The sequence below is a fragment of the Pholcus phalangioides genome, unplaced genomic scaffold (genome assembly GCF_987345545.1).
Source record: "Pholcus phalangioides strain wild (caught in Gottingen) unplaced genomic scaffold, Ppha-v1.0 ptg000009l_1, whole genome shotgun sequence".
Taxonomy (NCBI): domain Eukaryota; kingdom Metazoa; phylum Arthropoda; class Arachnida; order Araneae; family Pholcidae; genus Pholcus; species Pholcus phalangioides.
The window spans coordinates 44,240,320-44,259,485 of NW_028301602.1; the positions used below are offsets into that span (position 1 = coordinate 44,240,320).

The 19,166-nt window shown below is 38.2% G+C and overlaps 1 protein-coding gene across 3 annotated transcripts in view; it reads right to left on the bottom strand.

Annotated features, from left to right (window-relative positions):
- Positions 1–2,111: 2,111 nt before the first annotated feature.
- Positions 2,112–19,166, bottom strand: part of LOC149083144 (prostatic acid phosphatase-like) — a 29,652-nt gene continuing 12,597 nt past the window's right edge. For 2 of the 3 annotated variants that reach the window (XM_089236289.1, XM_089236288.1), the window contains 8 exons: positions 15,761–15,856; positions 14,791–14,871; positions 11,119–11,271; positions 10,305–10,397; positions 9,662–9,751; positions 7,461–7,581; positions 4,842–4,927; positions 2,112–2,933 (listed from right to left, as the gene is read on the bottom strand). In XM_089236289.1, coding sequence (XP_089092415.1) covers positions 2,622–2,933; positions 4,842–4,927; positions 7,461–7,581; positions 9,662–9,751; positions 10,305–10,397; positions 11,119–11,271; positions 14,791–14,871; positions 15,761–15,856 — 1,032 coding nt within the window. In that variant the 3' untranslated portion in view covers positions 2,112–2,621. Of the gene's footprint in view, positions 2,934–4,841; positions 4,928–7,460; positions 7,582–9,661; positions 9,752–10,304; positions 10,398–11,118; positions 11,272–14,790; positions 14,872–15,760; positions 15,857–16,069; positions 16,282–19,166 lie in introns of those variants that run through there. The other variant, XM_089236287.1, reaches the window with a different exon arrangement.

Consider the following 19,166-nt stretch of genomic DNA (forward strand, 5'->3'; position numbering starts at 1 on the left):
AATCGGGTGCCTATCCCAACCAACCAGAGTTTTTCTTTCAATGGTTTCTTTGTCCTGGGTCAGAGAATCTCCACACTTACTCCATGGACATTGAATAGTGAGGTTTTGGAAGGAGTGCTTACTAGATGTTAGTACTAGCCAAGGGGCTTTGTAACGTAATACAAATGTATTTAGTGAGGGTGCGTTAATGCAAGCGAGTTCCTTTCTTTTACGGTTATGTGCAATGAAAAGGGACCTTTGTCCAGAAAAGGTATGATAGTGTTATACATTCCATTCTGTCAATTTTTGTTCATTATGTAAATTTTTACTTTGCCGGGTTGTTGTGGGTGTCAGTACGATAAGCTGTTTGGCCTGATTTATTATGTTAACTTGAGAGTGAAATATTCATTTTTCTTGAATCTAATTCTGTGTCGTGATTACTTTGAGTTAAGTTAACTATAATTAAACTATATTTTCTTGGCCATGTGCTCATATCCGGAAGGTTCGCCAAAGTTTAAATACATTTTAATTATAAAGATTTTAAGGTATGTCTCCGGTATTAAGTTTAAAAAATATTTTGCGGGATTAAGGGCATTTCTTTGTGTATTAAAAATCTTTTTTTTTTTTTTTTGAAAATAGGAAAGTCTTTGGTGAACATTTATGAAGTATCTGTCAGTGAAAGTTTATCATTTTTCTTTTCTCTGTGAAACTTTTTTGTATGCAGTATGATTCCTTTCTTTCCACCACGGTAGCAAGAGATCTATAATTACAAAGTTATTGGAGTCATGTTTTTCAATGAAGAAAAAAGATGTTTTTCTAATCAATATTGGTAAATTTCTAGGTAGTACATTGCTTGTGCTCAAACCATCCCTACCAAATCTGATATTTTATTCAAGTGCAACAAGTTTCCTTTTTTTTTATATAGTGCACCCCCCTGTAAGATGTGTGCAAAATTTTTTCTTGCTACTACAGCCTCCTGAACTTAATGAAACTAATGTTTCATATCAAATTTTGAGATTTTCATTTTTTTCTCTGTCATTCAAATACTTTAACACGTTTTAAGAATAACACGTTTTAAGATTTAAAAATGTACACTGAATACATGCGCTTAAAGTTGCAATCAATATAGAAGAATTATTACATAGTGCACTTTTGTAAAAAATAAACGTTTATCATGAAATATACTGTACAGTAGACTCTAATAATCCGGCCGGTCGAATATTCCAGTTGCAGAGACTTTTAATAAAACACCATTGTGTATGCATAAACACAATTAACTCTAGAACTTTTTTCAGCAAAAGTAGTTCAAGATAAAAGGAAAAAAAAGTAAATTTATATCTAGTTTGATTTTTCTCAATTATATTAAGCCCCGTTTACATAAGCAATATTGCGGTAGCATTGGGAGTTCTAGCACCCGCTTGGCGACTTTTTTCCTTCGTGAGGAAAGAAATGAGCAGTTATTGGTGGAAATTCTTGAAGCGAGTTTTACACCCGCTTTTTCTATTTCCCATGTAAACGGGCGTTAGGTAAGGAGCAAAGTTCTTGTCAGAAATTTATTGCTTGGAAAATAAGAAACAAAGTTTCGGAAGAAAGCCATATATATAGATTATTCCATGGTGATCCCACCAGACAGGCAATATGACCACCTTTTACACATCCCGTATTACACCTAAAAGATACAAGCAACGAAAAAATATTTGCGTACTACTAGAACACACGTTAACGTTTGCAAAACGATCGCGATTATGCAAATTAGACTAAACACGACTACAGCAGCTCGTCTGGCAAGAACTTTGCCTCACCTAGTATGTTTCTTCTACCTAGCAAAAAACTAAAATTTTTTTATAAGTCCGTTAACGGACTTATAAAAAAATTTTACAAAAAATTTTTCGGATACAATTGTATCCGAAAATTTTCCCTTTCATTGTGAACTGCCGTTATAACGGACTTTTGCTATCTAACAATAATTATAGTAGATTTGGGTTTTTTTTTTGCAGTGATAAAATGGAACTGCTCACCCCCTAAAAAAAACTTTTCCCCATCCGAGAAAATCCTGCGTACGTTACTGAACACTATAAATAGTTCTTTTTTTAAAAAAACAAAAAATAAACAAGCAATCTAAAAAAAAAAAATGTATGTTTAAAAGCAATTTAATGTGTTTCGGTCAGACCAATTACAGCGCTTCAACTAAAAACAAAAACTTCTGAATCATCAAAAGTTGTGTATTTTGTCGTGGTTGCCGAAATCGATAACACATTTGATGAATTCCTTCAGTGATACATTTTTCCCCAATGGGCTAGCAAAAGCTGGATTTGGCAAACAGAAAAAAACGGACACATTCATTTGGCAATAAAAGGGCAAACAAAATTCTCAGTTCTTTCTTCATATTGTACTCTCGTACTGATGTTGATTTGATTGAAATAAGTTTTCATGCGCTAACTCATAGTTTTTTTGTTTTGGGGGGGGGGGAAGTGCTGAGGTATATGCATACACACGAACTTTGATATTTTGTAACTTGTCCACAAACGAGACAAAACTATGATCATTTTTGACAATCTTCCATCTAAGTTGTGACTCGCATTAAAAAAAAAACGTGTGTAAAAGCGATTTAGGAAAACAACAACAACAAAAAGGCAGTGTTCTCAAAGTGTGTTGTCAGCTGGAAGCAGCAACGACGGCGACGGATTGCACTCGGCTTCCCAGTTCGATGGAGAAACGTTCTTGGCATAGTCCACCACGTAGTCGAGGGGACAGAATTCGTCGCATCCCTCCAAATAGAGAAGGTGCAGAACTTGCGGATACGTTTCTGGACTCGAAGAGTTGAGATAAAGGAATCGCACGAAATGCTCGCTGTCGTGTTTAAAGAGTTCTATCGCCAACGTCGAGCTGAAGGGCGGTTTCTTCCAGTTGAATATGTTCAAACCTGCCATAAATGCTGCCAGGTTCTTTGCGTGCTTCAAAGAAGAAAACGAAATATGTATGTATATATTGACGAAAAAAAAGTTATACTGCATACAGGGTGTCTCTAAGTGCTAGCACAGCCTTTATCTCATCAACCGTCTGTCGTAGAGGTATAGTTTCAGTATTCGAAAATGCTCAAAAGGCGTTCAAAAATTACCCTGTACCGGTTTTGAGAGAGCGAAAATACAGTGCGTAGCGAAATAAAAAGGCAAACAAAATTGAAATCTAAATTTTTATACGGTCCCCCCTATCCTCTAACTTCCAATTAAAAAGTTGTTGCCCTATCTCTCCTGAGACCAACAAAAAAAAAAAAAAAAAAAGAGTCCAAGTTTCTAAGTACAATATTCGAATTCAAAAATCGGAGAAAAGTTGGGAAAGGACAGCATAAATGGGGAAAAAAGAGCGTTGTCTGTTAGTATTTGCTGTTGTTCCATAACTTTTCTCAGATTTTTGAATTAAAATATTTTATCGAATTTTTTTCTTGATAGACGGGGCAACAACTTTCTAATTGGAAGTTTGATGACAAGGGAGGGCCGTATAAAAATTTATCTTTTTTTTCAAATTTTGTTAAACACTGTATTTTCACTCAAAAAACTGGTACAGGGTAATTATTGAACACCTTTTGAGCATTGTTTAAACTGGAATTATACCTCTACGACGGACGGTTGATGAGATAAAGGCCGCATTAGCACTTAGTGTCTCGTAAGAGCATAACGAAAAAAAAAATTCAAATTCCGAAATATTTTTGTCATAATTCACTCTCGGTCGCTTCTAACTTAACCCTTTAACTACCGACGGTACTTTAAAGCAGCGATTCTCAACCGGAGCCCCCCACCCCTTGTGGTCCTGGGACATTCCGAGGGGTAAAAATTAGATGAAAAGTGAGCCACAGAAAGCTGCGAAACTTTTTAAGTGAAATATGGCGGGGAAAAATGTGACTATCAGAATCCAGCAGAGCTGTCCCTAGACCCCCGTGGGCATGACTCGGGGCCTCCAAGGTAGGGGCCCTGGATGAGAGAGGGGAGCCAAGTGAAGAAAATATGGTTCAAAGGGAGCTTATATCCCTTGGGGGGACAGAGCGGGGTGGGGGTCATGGACTGAAAAAGGTTGAAAAACGCTGCTACCAGTTTTTTTTTAACCCCCCCGTAACGTACGTTGTTGGGTATTAAAAATATAAATTCTTTACACCACCACCATAAATTTGGTGGAGAAAAATACGGAAAATGGGGATAATTAATTCAGACATCCCCGATTTTCGTCAGACATAATATGTTGCTTAAGTTAGCGAAGTTGCCAAATATCGCTTATAAATAACCTTTGGCGAGAAACACAGTGACACAGCAAGTGTTAAAATGTATTTCATGGGAGAAAAAAATCTGAAAACTTGACAAATGTGTGTGAGATGAATATTTTTAGCCATATCCAATATAACACAAATTATGCAAATTACTTTTATTCCTGATTCTAGTAAAAATTAGGAATTTATGCAAGCTTTATTGAAAAAACGGGACTTTTTTATGAGAAAAACTCTGAAAGGGGGAAAGATACGGAAATGTTTTGTGTAGGGGTCATGCCAATGAGCAAGTCGGAACCTAAAAAATATGCAATGAATCTTTTCTTCTTTTTTTTTCAAAGTTAGCTATAAATAGAACGAACATTCCCTGAATGTGATCAGCTCTGAGCATAGGACTTTCTTGGGAAAACGTCATTGAAACGGGAACAGAAGTGACGGAAAATTTGTCGTTATATGTGAAGTGGTTGCTTTTTATCGACGTTATAAGCAAGGTTCATTAGCACTATTCTCTGGAATCAGTCTGGAACGCAAATTATTGACGTTATAGCCGAGACGTCCTTCGCGAAAATAAAGTGGAAATGAGGTAAAAATTGAATACTGTACGTACTGTCTTGTAAACGATCATTTTCTTCTCTGCCATGGATCCCGTAGCTCTCTGCGTCATTTTGTCCAGTACCAGTTTTATGAGAGGTCCTGCGAAAGTGGAAAAAATTGTAAGCCTACAATAAAATTTCCAGGGCTGGTAGTGGCCCTGGTAGAAACAAAAATGTACTTCGTCGCCCGGTTCTGACATCCATTTTGATCTCCCGCCTCCCCCATGATTTCCCTCGAACTGTGGATGAATACTTGTGGCACCACACACCCGTTTCTAGTTGTAGACCCACGACAGGGTCTCTCCGTGAGACAAATGTTTCACTGATTTTCAACATTAATTCAGTGGCGTTGGAGCCTTGGTTGCTGCAGGTGCTCGAGCAACAACAATAATTTGTGACACGATTCCGAGCAACTCCCCCCCCCCCTCCCGGAAAGGATTTAGAAACCAAAAATTTCCTACATGAAGTTCAAGATGAGAACCCAAAGTTTCGAAACATTTCTGATGCCTCCTGGTGGCAGAGCCAGTGGCGTCGGTGTATCTATCGGCACAACACCTCCAAGAATTAATTCAGATCGGTCTCCAACGAAAAACTCGAGTCGAGCATCCACAGGTCCAGAAAGCTTCCGACGCCCCTCATTAATTTTCATTCATTATTTTCCTAGCCACCTTGTTTTACAACTACAAAAAATTTTAATTGATTTTTTTTTTCATTCTTATTAACGTGAATCGGTATCGTCTTAACGCATGGGCCAGATCACGGTCCGGGGGGCGTGACATGATCTTTGAGATAAGTATGAATATTTGTAAGCACGTACTTCCAGCTGGATATGAGCCAACCCACCCCCTTCGCGCACATCACTTTACTCGGGGGCCCCATGATTCTGTTAAGACGGTCCTGCCGTGATAGCGAGGCCCCGTGTGGCCACAGTTGTCGGTCGTGCACCTTAAAACGGATGTTCGGAGAATTTCTGAAATTAAATAACTTTAAACTACGTAAAAAGCACATTTGTTTTGATTCAGAAGAGCAAAAACGCTGCAATGAAGATCTACTTTTTTTTATAAAGAAATAAGCTGCGTGTTGTCCAAGTCCTTTTCGAAAAATTGGAACACTCCAGAAATTTACGGGAGCAGGTCTTTAAATGCTCAACTAGGGAAGCCGAAATTAAGGGTAAGTTTGTATAATTTGCGTTTTCATCTCCTAAGAGGTTCTTCTTCAGCACATCGGTATGCAAAACATTTGCATAAAGTAGTTTGAATGCGTCGCAAAATGTCAAATTACTTTTTCCTCTTTGTTTCAAAAAAATTAGAACACCTGGGACTTAAAACGTATTATTGCATGGATATTTTCATGCAAATTTACATAAACTTGATCGAATAAGTGATACAAAACCTAGAATAGTTCAAACTTCGCACAATGGGTAGAAAAACGGAACATTTCAGCAAACGCAAAATTACGCGTACACTTGCTTGGACAGTATGGGAAAACGCGGGCTGGCATCGTACAAATACACTGTACTGTGGCCATCTTTGGCCTTGACCACGAATTTTATGCATCAAGAAATTGAGTCTCTGGGACAGATCCGGATCGGACTTCAGCCACGAATACCATCTTCGTTATTGTAAAGCCAATAGCAACTGGTTTGCAATTGATAAGATTTTCTTTTTAACTCGACTCCACAACCTCAGCCAGCATCAGGTACAATCATCAGATGTCACGAAATCGACCAAGTGTCGATGATGTCTGATTGGCATTGCCGAATTCTTGATGTGATCTTCCCATCTTCTAACAAAACCTTCAGCTGCTGGAGCCAAACAATAGAGACCAATGAATCAGAAGACTTTTCTCAATGGAAGTGCATATTAGGCTCTCTATTTTTTGATTCCAGAACTTTTATGGAGATGGAAATTTCATTTCTCATCGAGATTTTTTCTGTGTGAATTGCGGCAGCATCGATACAGCTTCCTGCACATGGTCAGAAAAGTCATCGGAAAGAAAGGTCCTCTTGTGTCTCCAGTGGTGTAGATGCTTGCCCGGTGTGCAAGAGGGCCTAGGTTCGAGTTCCGGCGGAGACAAGGTGACTTTTCTTTCCGAGTTCACCTCAGCATAATGCACCCAGAAAATATCTGTCTGCTTGATATCTTGGGCTGCAAAAAAGGCGTCTATCTCTCATTATAGATAAGGGGCCGTTCAAGTATTACGTCATCGTCGATGGGGGGGGGAAGGGGTTTCCGATTTGCTGACTTTTGACAAGGGGGAAGGCGGGGTTTGGATAATGGTTACGTCATCAACCACCCTTTATGAAAATATGAGTTAGGATTCAGAGGGGCAGAGCTGATGGCGAAATTTTATTGACGGGGGGGGGGGGGTCAACGTTTTGCTGACAAGGGGGAGGGAGGGGGTCAAAAATGGCTAAAAACTTGCTTACGTAATACTTGAACGGCCTCTAATTTTTATGATGAAATTTAATTAAAACTAATTTCGTTCAAACCATAGAAAACAAGACACTTCGAAAATAGCTCATGTAATGATGGGTTTTCTAGATTATCTTCCAGTGAAAAGAGGAATAAAGAAATGTAGTTTTTGTTTGATTATTTAAAGTAAATACTGTATGGTTTGTTTTTTTTCATTACCGGCTCTAAATTTTTGCATGATCGTCGTTCCGAAGTTCCAGTGCAGCGACATGTCAGAGATCATCTTCATTTCTTCCCAGTATTGCATGGCCCAAGCTGGAATCGTCAAGTTGTACTCCCGCTTTCACATGAAAAGAAGAGAAAAATTCAAATGATGTTGATGTGTGATTAGAGCAACGTAAATATGAAGTTCAAGTGAATGTCTTAAACCAGCGTTTCTCAACCTGTGATCCACGCAGGTGGTCAGCAGGCAGACTTGGTAACTGAATTCTAACCGAACGGAAAATTATTGAATTGTTATAATTGATGTAAATATAGTAATATCTAATAAATACTAATACATAGAAAATTAGACCTTCGTTCTTTGAGTAACCATATCTCAACGAAAAAAAATACGGGACATAATTGTAGTAAAAAAATTCAATTACAGTCGTCGCTCGTTATAACGATCCCACGTTATAGCGATCATTTCATTACAACGACCCAACGACCGGTAGGATAAGTCCCAAATGTTTTCATAGAACGACTATATGTTTTACTTTCGATATAACGGCCCTCCCAATATAACGTTCGTTTTCAACGGGACAGGGTCGGTATATCGAGTGTCAAGTGTATTTGGGCTTATTTATGTTGTTAGAGTTGCTGTCTTTGTTCCTTATTTTGAAGTATATGTGGAAAATGTGCTTAAATTTTCATGCTACGTAAGTATCATGTTGAAGACCTGCGGTTTTGCGGAGAGACTTTTCAAATGGGAGACCGGTTCGCGCTCGCGTATTCACGCCTTGAAGTTGGAAAACCGCAAAAAAACCAACTTCAGCCGAACGCCACTGTGCTTGAACGGGGTTCGAACCTGAATCCTCACGATGAGGGTCTTTTAAGATGCCCACGCGACCACACAGCGGCAACTGTATTAGGCTACGAAATAGTTTACGCGAGACGGAATCGCTAATCATTGCTGAAGGACATAAAATTGAAGAGCTGCTGCAGATCGCAGTGAATAAGAATTTGTTTTTAATGAAAACATTTTCATCACGACTCAAGGGTAACCATATTCATTCAGAAAAATATGGGAAATTGAGAGCTTAAAATGCGGTGCATCTTCCATTTTCACCAAAAACGTCGCCATAAATCGATAAAATAATCAATTATTGCTTAAAAATTATCAGTTAGTAGGTAATGAAGAATTACTGGAAATCGCAGGAAATTGAAAAGTTAGTTTTTTTTTACGCAAAAAAAAGAAAAAAAAAACGAAAACACAAGTCAGATATGTTCAGATTAATATTTATAGTCATAAATTATCATATGTGAGTGATGAAAATTCTTTTCATTCATAATTGGAGTAAAGATTGCAAATATGCTTCATTGAAAAAAACCGAGACGAGTGTATAAGAAAGTCAGAACCACCAAAAATACAGGAATACAGTCGAATCCCGTCACAACGAACTCCAAGAGACCATAGAAATCACTTCGTTAAAACGAAATTTCGTTATAGGTAAAGTGTAGTCAAGAAAGTTAGACTAGAAGCGAGAAGGGCGGCAAAATTCGTGTAGCCCACAGGTGGCAAAACCATAAATGCTCCTCTGCCTATGGGTATCAGTGCTCGTACTGAGCATTATGTGGGAAATTTTGATTTTTGAATCAATTCTGTGGGGTGCTCGGACCCGTGTCACAAATTACTCGAGCACCCACAGCACCCCCGGCTCGACCGCCTCTAGCTATTTGCTGTTCACATGGGGTTTTATATTTTGTACAAGAAGTAAATTTCTCTCGAGACCCGGTCTTATAAAACAAAAATTTACTGAGCCACGATCATTTTTCTGCTTTACGTTAAGAGAAAATCTATTATTATTATTATTTTTTTTAAGCCAGAAGTTGTTGGACCCCCCCCCCCCCCCGTAAAAAAAATTTACTTGTGAAGCGGACAACGGTTTTTGAATATCACGCAAACGTGTTTTGGTCCATATCCAGTTTTCAATGTTTTAGACCAGGATTACACCATAAAATATCTTTTACAAAACTTGAAAAAAAAACCAATAAGCCTATGGATTACATTCACTTAAATGTAACCGATACACTTAGTTGGTTGCATTTGTTCAAGTTTAATATAAAAGTTTTTATAAAACTTCTTTAGTGCAATCCCGGCCTTACTGTGGCACAGAACTGAGTGATTATCATTGCGGAATTACCGCTAAAACGCTCACCTCGATTTCCAGAACATCGTGGAGTAGAGCAACACTATCCCAACCTTGAATTTTCCAACCACTATGACGAGACCAAAAATCGAACAATTCCTAAAATACACGAATAACATGATAAAAAGAAAGTGACGCGAATTACATACAGGGTGTCCCTGAACTCATGGGCCAAACTTTAAGGAAAGGTAAAATTCACATAAAGAACATTTTTTGTACAGCAATGTGGGTTCGGAAATTAAAAGTGTTGGAGGAAAAACATGAAATGTCGAAGAAATTAAAAAAAAAACCTGTTTTACTTACAATAATAATTAAAATAAGTGCTCAAACGTCAAATCACCAACACCGGCCTGGCAGCGTCTAGCAAGTGATTGGCGTACCCTTTCACGAACAGTCGCGGCAGAGACTGAAAGTTTTCCCACGACGTCCCAGTCAGTTTTTTTTCCACCAACACTTTTCATTTCCGACCCCACATTGCTGCACAAAAAATGCTTCTTTATGTGTATTTTACCTTCCCTTAAACTTTGGCCTATGAGTTCAGGGAGACCCTGTATACGTACGCACGAATGGGAAGGTCATTTTTTGAGCTCTCTGGTATATGACTTTAAACGACACTGGATAGCTTCTGTTGAGATGAAAACTGAAAAATCACCTGAAATTTCGATTTGAACGCTTCAGCACTCGGTGACGACAGGATCCGTTCGTATTCTTGATCCGCAGCCGGACAACTTGCCATTTCGAAGTACTATAAAAGGTGATAACAAGAACATGTTACTTGAAGAGTTATGCAACACTTGTAAATGAAGCAACAGGCGTAAAACCGTATTGGGAGAGCGTCCCCATCCCATATTATCTGCCATCATCTCTATAATACCGATGAAAATATTGATTTCGAGTTATACCCTCTCCAATATGTCGAAGACCACCCAAGGGCCACAACCAGGGGAGGGTAGAGGATCTGGTGCTCCGGGTGCTTGACCAGGAAGGGCACTGAGTTTACTATTTTTGTGAACAAAATTAGAGGGGAGGGGCGTGCCAAAATGGGTACTAGCCCCGGGTGACAGAGAAAATTTTCGTCCCTTGTTGCGGCCCTGGATCTCCTAATATTTTTAATAGCTAGACGCCTATGAATGAAGCGATATTATAAAATACTAAAAAAATAGGAGGAAAAAAAACGGAAAAAAGTTGGGGAAAACCGCTTTAAATGCGGAAATATCGTTTTACCCGCATTTAAAAGATGTTTTTTCCGAGATCGAATTCTTTTTCTCGAAAGGCAACTCTCGCTCTTGAAATTGCTAGACAACATCAAATTCATCGTTGAAATTTAGTCAAGATACAGATCCAGTGAACAAATTTGTGTTTGCCTCTGTTTGGTAGACCTTCGTCTAATACCGCCACAAACAAGCACCAAGCTACGCATATTTGTTTTCTTTCAATCTGAATAAATTAGTACAAGAAATGATTACCTTATCTTGGTCTCTCGGTAGGTATTTGACGATGATGGGTTGATACGGCACATCTTTCACCACTTCCCAGTCCAGTCTAGGTTTGTATAGAGACGTGATGAAAGATAACGCACCTTTAACGCAAGCGTTGTGAGACGAACTGTATACATCGACCTGCACGAGAGAGAAAGAAAACATTTTTCTCTATCTCTTTTTTATTCAGCACCACATAAATCATTCCTAAAAGCTTTCTAAATTTATACGTAAATTCACATGACATAATAACACGTATAACATTCACTTGATGTGTTCGTTTTGCATACAGCAGGGAGTTACTAGGACTTTTTTCGGCATGGGGTGAACTTGATTTTGTCCCCCTCCCCTCTTCCACTATTAAAATCCATAGTTAAAAAAAAGCTCCCCCCCCCGTTTTGGAATATAAAAAATTTTTTCTCTACATTTTTTCTTTTCATCTCTAAATTTTGCCGCCAACTCAAGATTGCTACCAGAGGCAGTTGTTGCCTTTGCCCCCACCCCCAGATCCGTCTGTGGCATACAATAAAGGCCATCTCTACCAGACGTGGATTCAGAGAACAATCACAGGCCTACAACATTTGAAATTCATGCAAAAGGGAAAATAACTTGCTGAGTTATTTGCTTTCGAATTCAGAAACTAGATGGCAGCACTTCTAAAAACGAAATAAGAATTTTTTAGGAGACTTCAGGTCAGGTACAGAACACACCCATTCCGGCATGCACCAATTCGTTAGAAGTTCCCCAGAGGGAATATTTACGAGGTCCATGTGTTGTTTAGTAGTAAGAGATGAAGGGACTGGTGCAAAAATTATCGCTGGGCCCAATAGGTAATTAACATTTTTCTTCATTTCTAAAGCCGAGATTGCGAGATCCCTCCCCTTCAAGTTGGAGGGGCGGGGGGTGAATCTATCACACACACTCTCTGACGTTGGCTCTGCTCACACCACTAATATAAACAACAATGAAAAAAAAAACCAAATTTCTCAGTGGTTTCGATTTCATAGTGTGGATATCGTGATGGCTTCGCATACCGAAAGCTCGTGTTTAATCCCTACATCCATAGAGAACAATCAAATGCACAACACGATAATTACAAAACTCAGACATCTTCCAGTTTCCACTTCCGTTCTCCCCTTTGAAAAGTCTTGTCACGGAGAGCAAAGGGCCTACAACGGTACTATTATTTAATCGTTGCACTTCAACCACAGTTAGAAAAATTGATGGCAGCACTACACATAACAAGGTTTACAACACGTACTCGTACATTCCAACATGTACCGATTCGTTAAGAAATTCCGCAGAATAATGCAGACGAGGTGCACGTGGGGTTTAGTAGTAGTAGTTTCTACTTCTGCTCTGAAAGATAAATGACATAATTTCTAACTCATAACAAAATCATCAAAAATTAAAAATATTTAAAAAAAAAATTGAAAATATCGAAAAACAACCCCCTTTTAAATGCGATATTGTTTCTATTTATATTAATTTAAAATGCTTGTTGAAGGCTAGTTACTAAAAATATCAATAGAAAAGGTTTCCCGTAGTTCCCTCCTCAGGGCCGTCGTCTTAAGAGCACCATGGGTCTCCGGGCCAAGTGGGTTTTTCTCAGGCCCTACCTGGAAAATTCTTGAAAACTTCAACCAGTTCTCACTTTTGTGAGGCCCCTCTTCTCATGAGGTAAGACGGCACTGACCCTCCTTCCAAATCCGACGTGCATCTTCTATTATGGTGCGATTATAGTGCACGCGGGTTTCCAGAATCGGAAACACGTGTGCACTATAATCGCACCTGTAGCCAGTATATCCTGTTCATCAGCAATGGTTTCGATTCCACCGTAAAGCGCTTTTCTAATTTTTAACATAAATATCTCCAAAATGAGAGAAAATAAAACTTTTTTCGTGGTGATATTCGCGTTCAGCATACCAAAATCATTCCGCAATGTATATTTCATGTCGGACGCAATTTCATCAAGAATTTTAACCATTTTAACATTTCCCAGTGTTATCTGCTGCCTATCCCAGTAATGGGCAAACTTTATAGGAGCAGGCCAAAAAACAAAAAGAAAAAATTTAGAAGTGCCAGACGTATTCTGACGATTATTTATTGATACTTTTATGCTTAGAAGTGAAGTGGAGATGCGTTGTATCCCTTGAAGATTGGCACGGTTTTTCATTGCAAATGAGACACAATGGGTTATCCTTTACAACTGTGGATATAAATTACAACAATATAAATAAGTATATATTACACATTACGTATTAATAACTTTATGCGTGCTTATTGCATATGTATTCTAGTTTTTCGCATATGCAAAAGTTTTTAAATCAATTTTTGTTTAAATTCTCACAATTCTATTTCCCATATGCACAAAAAGGAACACCCTCCTTAAACGAATTATTCTAGAACACTAAAATTGAAAATTTCTATGCTACTATTTTGAAATCTGTGGCGGACCGCATAGAACCCCTCCAAACTGGCCACATTTTGCCCATTACAAGTCTATCCAATAAGTCCATGCTGCACATTGGGATATTTTTGATGTGCCGTGAATTTGCCTATTTTATGCATTTCCTGAACAAAGACATGACTATAATGTTTTGAAGGAATCAAAAAATTGTGCTTTCCTCTCATATCTGGCTGGCTTTACACTTTTCAGCGTCCAGCGCGTTTAAAAAGGCTCTACAGTAGAACTTGGTAGATTGGAATTTCGGATGATTCGAAATTTTTTACGAACTTCTCCCTTGATTTTTCTATCTAATTTGATGGTAAAATTTCTTTTAATTCAATTTTTTTCAAATTTTTTTGGATAATACAAAGTTAGAGAAAAAAACATGATTTTTGTATGAGCAAATTTAGTTAGGAAAAATTCCTACAGGAAGTTAGACTTTGCTTTTCTCGATCAAGTTAATAAACAACAAATTTTTAAAGACTAATCGTTTGAAAAAATTCTGTTTCTCCCTCTGTTCTTTTTTCGTGAGAATTTAATGCCCATTTTAACATTATTCAGCTGAAGTGCATCGAGACTGTGTACCACTTAATACGGATTATACTTTTCTACCTATGGAATCAAGATGTAACTTTCAAAATCTGAATCCTTTTGTCGTCATTGAGAGTATGGGAAATATCGGAAAGTTCAGATTGTAATATGTTAATAAAAGTATATTTCCTTGATAGCATAAGAATGATAAGCGAAATTTGAAAAACAGATTCGTAACTGATGATCATGAACAGTTTTCGTAAATCAAGCTTTGAACACGGTCAAGAAATTCTGAAGTGATGCTGATTCCAGAACAGTAAAATAATGTAGCAGCTAAGATCAATTATTATAATTATAAATTATTAAAATTTGGGAAACGGTTTCGTAATTGACGATAAAATTTTAATATTTGATAATTATTATCCTATGTGAATGTTGATGATTGAGCTGTGCAATTTGTAGTCAGTTTACTGACCCGGGATGGATTAGTTGGATAATTCGAATTTCTTTTCCAGCGACTGTGGACTTCGAATTAACCAAGTTCGACTGTGCTTAAAAAGAGTAGAATGATGTTGATAAAAATGTCCAATGATGTGGTGTGATGATTTTCAAGAAAACTTACATTTTGAGAGTCAAAATGCTTATACTATAATAATAAAATATATATATAGCTTTCTTACCTCTCTGGGATCCGTTGTGATTAATTTATAGTATCGTCCCCGAAGTATAGTACCCAAAGCATACTCTCGAAACTTTCCAAGCTGGCAGATAGATTAACAAAGTTTAATCAAAACTTCAATTGAGAATCGAAAACTACGATAAATACCACCACAAATAAATTCTAAATAAATTTTCATATAGAATTGTCTTCATCTAGAATTAACACGAATAAATACAGGGTGCCGAGCTAACTACTCACCTTGCCGCAAAAATTACTGGCAAACCATTGATCGTAGAGGCATATTTCCAATTAGAAAAAGTATTTAATTAACACGTGTAGTACTCAGAGACTGTGCCATTCATATATTGCATTGGTTGTATAGTTATTAAAATATGAAAATTAACTTTTTATACAGTTCTTATGTTCCGAAAATCTCAATCGGAAAGTTGTTGACCTGTCTCTTATGAAGCAAAAAAAAAAAAAAAAATCACGTTTCCAAGTGCAATATATTTGAGTTAGAAAATCACTGAAAATAAGGAAAATAACAGCATCGTTCAGGGAAAGAAGTGTTGTCCGTTACTTTGTGCTGTTCTTTCTAAACTTTTCAGCAACTTCTGAATTAAAATATCTCAGTGAATATTGCATTCAAAAACGTGAAATTTTTTGTTGGCCTCAGGAGTGACAAGGCAAAAACTTTTTTAACTGGGTTTTTCTAAGACAGAGTGACCAAATAAAGAGTTAATTTTTTTTATTTCAATGACTACACAAAAACCCATTGCAATATGAATGACGTATCTGAGGTCTACACGTTATATGGATACTTTTTCCAACTGGGAGCATGTGTTCTAGGAACAACGGTTTGTCAGTAATTTGAGGAAAGGTGAGTTGCCCTATACAACTTTTTTACATTTTCCCCTAAATAAATAGACTTTTTAATCGACTATCGTTCCAGGCACCATTGAGATTGTACGTATTAAGATCGTTCTTACCATGGTGAGATCTCCAAGACCCTCCTTCCATAAGCTTGGCGGATTCGGATCCGTTGGGTATATGTCGACTGGGGCGCTATCACCGTGACCAGAGAGCTAGCGAGATTTTCATTCGTTAATAATTTCTTGTCATAGAAAAAAATTGCTTCAAAAGTCAATGGGAAACAAAATCTACACAAAACAGTAATGTTTACTGAATCTAAAATTAATCTAAAGCGCTGTGAATCACAATATCTTAACAATTTGTTTTTTTGAATCGATAGTATGCGGTTGGCGATCAAAATGATCGATTACTTGAAATTAGCGTACCAACTGAACCATGATGATATCCTCTTCGGAACAAGCTCGTGCCCATCTCTGCCCGTCAGCGAGAAGAACCGCCGCGACAATCCAAATGGCCGGTGTCATCTTGTTATCGTCGGTGTTTTCAACCACGGCACAAACTTTCTAACGGATCGATTGTTTTATGCCATAGGCTCATATAAAAACGACTCGATCCAAGTAAAAAAACTGTTGACATAGCTGTAGAGACGAGGCTTTTTATAATTTCTTGGACGAAAATGTCCTCGGAATCATCGACTATGACATGTTCCCCTGCCACAGCCATCCGTGACGGAATTTTCTTTTTCATTCCCTCTCTTGTTTTATTCGCCCCCTGTCACATAATATCTCTGATGACGACCATAATGTTTAAGTTATTCCTAAACTCACAACACTTCTTGTCTCTTCTTGAGGGCCTCTTCTTGGTTGCTTTTGTTTCCATCTCTTCTCATACGCTGACGGCGCAGTGACATGATGACTATTTCTAGTAGATACATATTGATATCATATGATGTAGAAACAAAAACCGTGTTGATAGACATTTTTGCTGTCAGAGCATATTTGTTTAACCTGCACCTTCACTTTAGACCAGTGGTTCTTAATCAGGAGTAATTCATAAGATTTCAGGGCATAAGCGGATACAGGCTCTTCGAACGAGGGGTGGGGGGGGGGGGGAAATCATTCCCTGTGTAACCGCATGTGCTTTAGGAGGGGGTTTCCGAGAGTTTGAATGAGAAAAAAACTACTAACTTATTGGTTTTTGCATTATTATACGCTGAATATTATTCTGTAAAGTTGTCCGTGGGCTTCATCTTATTAGCAGAGAAACACCCTGGAACTCGTCTTATAGTGGATGCACGATCCGACATTTTTTTGTGAGAGCATTAATTATTTGCTCAGGTAGGAAATTCCACTTACTGAGTAAGCTGCAAAAATATACAGGGTGTCCACTCTTATCGTTATCCAATGGCTATTTCCTGAACCGTTGGTTTTAGAGATAACCTTAAACTAGAAAAAATGTTTCAAATGATGCCGCCCATCATCTTAAATGCCGTTCAAATGAAAAAACAAATCAATTACCCACCCCCCCCCCAGTCATCTAACTAACAATTAGAAAGCTGTTGCCCTGTCTCTCCTGAGGCCAATAATTTTTTTAAGTGCAATATTCGCCTTGATATTCGAATTAAAAATTCGGAGAAAAAGGGAGAAAGAACAGCATATAAATAAGGGAAAAGGGACGTTTTCCGTTAGTTTACGCCAAGGGTTCTAAAACTGTGCACCGCGGTGCCCTGATGCACCTCCAACCTTTGCCAGGGCCGCTTTGGAGCGGGGGCCCTAGAAAGGCTTTTCGAAGAGATTCTTTGCTAAACTGCTCTGGGGAGCCGCGGATAAACGTTTATTAATTAGGGTGAGGAGCGCTGCTGGTGGAAAAAGTTGGAGAGCCACCGGTTTAGGCTGTTCTTTCCCTCTAATTTTGAATTCAAAGAAACGTGGAAATTTTTTTGTAGGCCTTAGGAAAGACAGAGCAACAACTTTCTAATTGTTAGTTTGATAACGATGGGAGGGCGTATAAAAATGTAAATTTTGTAACTTTTTTTATAAATATATATTTTTTTCATTTGAATGGCATTTAAGATGGCTGGTGACATCATTTGAAACATTTTTTTCTAAGTGAAAGTTGTCTCTAAAACCAACGGTTCACAAAAAAGCCATTGGACAACGGTAAGAGTGGACACCCTGTATAAACTCGTGCATGATGAAAAATCATAAAGCATCAATCACCATGCGATTTTCAGGGGAATAGATATGCAGATTTCTCTGTAGTAGCTGTGCAAGTGATTAAAAATATGGTTATACTTTTTCTTCATGGTGCGAAATACCCTGACAATACAGTAGATTCTCTCAGGGCTCCAACTAATGAGGTGCCTCCTGACTGATTCATTAACCGTCTCTTTAAAATTACGCGCGGGCATCGAACTACAAGCGTTGTTCGGTTGTTCTTTGTTGTTGCACTAGCTCATAGTTTCCCAACCTTTTTTTTCCCATCACCCCCTTCTTCAGAAATTTTTTTCTCCCATCGCCCCCCAAAGCAATCTAACCCATAGGATCCTATGTTGAACCCGTAGCTTCTACCGCCCCCCTGGAACATTCCATCGCCCCCCCAGGGGGCGTTAACGCCCACGTTGGGAATCACTGCACTAGCTAATCAAGTTATATATATTTGCTGCCCTGGATCGTTAAACCTTTGCAGTGCTACATACCTCATGTACTCGCATGTAAGCCGAGTTTTTGACATGAATAAAGGCCGAAACACACTACACTAACGTGACGTGATAATCAAGCTAAAATGAACAGCTTCGAAATAGGATAAATGAAAATTTATAAGATAAAGATTTCTCTCAAGTAAGTTTTCTGTTGTATTGGTCTATATTTTCCAGTTCCAGCAGTTGAAAGACTGTTTGGGGATGAAAAATGAAGTTTCCATCAAGAATTCGGCCATGCCCATCAAACTTCATCAATGCATCCGAAGCATTGTTTTGGAGACTTCATGACAGTACCTGATGCTAAATTCTATCAAGAGATTGTGGTGTCATAATAAAAAAAGAAGCCATCCAAATGTAGCCAAGCTATTATCACTTAAAAACAGTGATAATGGGCAGGGCCGTCTTAAAAGCATCATGGGCCCCCGGGCCGAGTGGTTTTCCTGAGGCCCTACCTTGTAACCTTGTAAATTCTAGAAAATTTAAACAGCATCTCATTTTTGTGAGGCCCCTCTTCTCCTGAAGGCCCCCGGGTAGGCCCATGCGTTAAGACGACACTGATAATGGGAGCCACGGCTGAGATTCGATCCAGATCCGTGCCGAAGACATCGATTCACTGCCTTGCTGCATAAAATCAAAGTCAAGGTTAGTCACAATATAATAAAAACTTGTGACATCCGCCCTCGTTTTCTCATATTGTATAAGCAAATACACACGCACGTAATTCTTCGTTTGCAGAAATGTCCTCTTTTCACACCCGTAACGTTAAGATTGAAGTATTGCAGGTTTATATCACTAGAAAAAGACGTACAACACGTATTAAA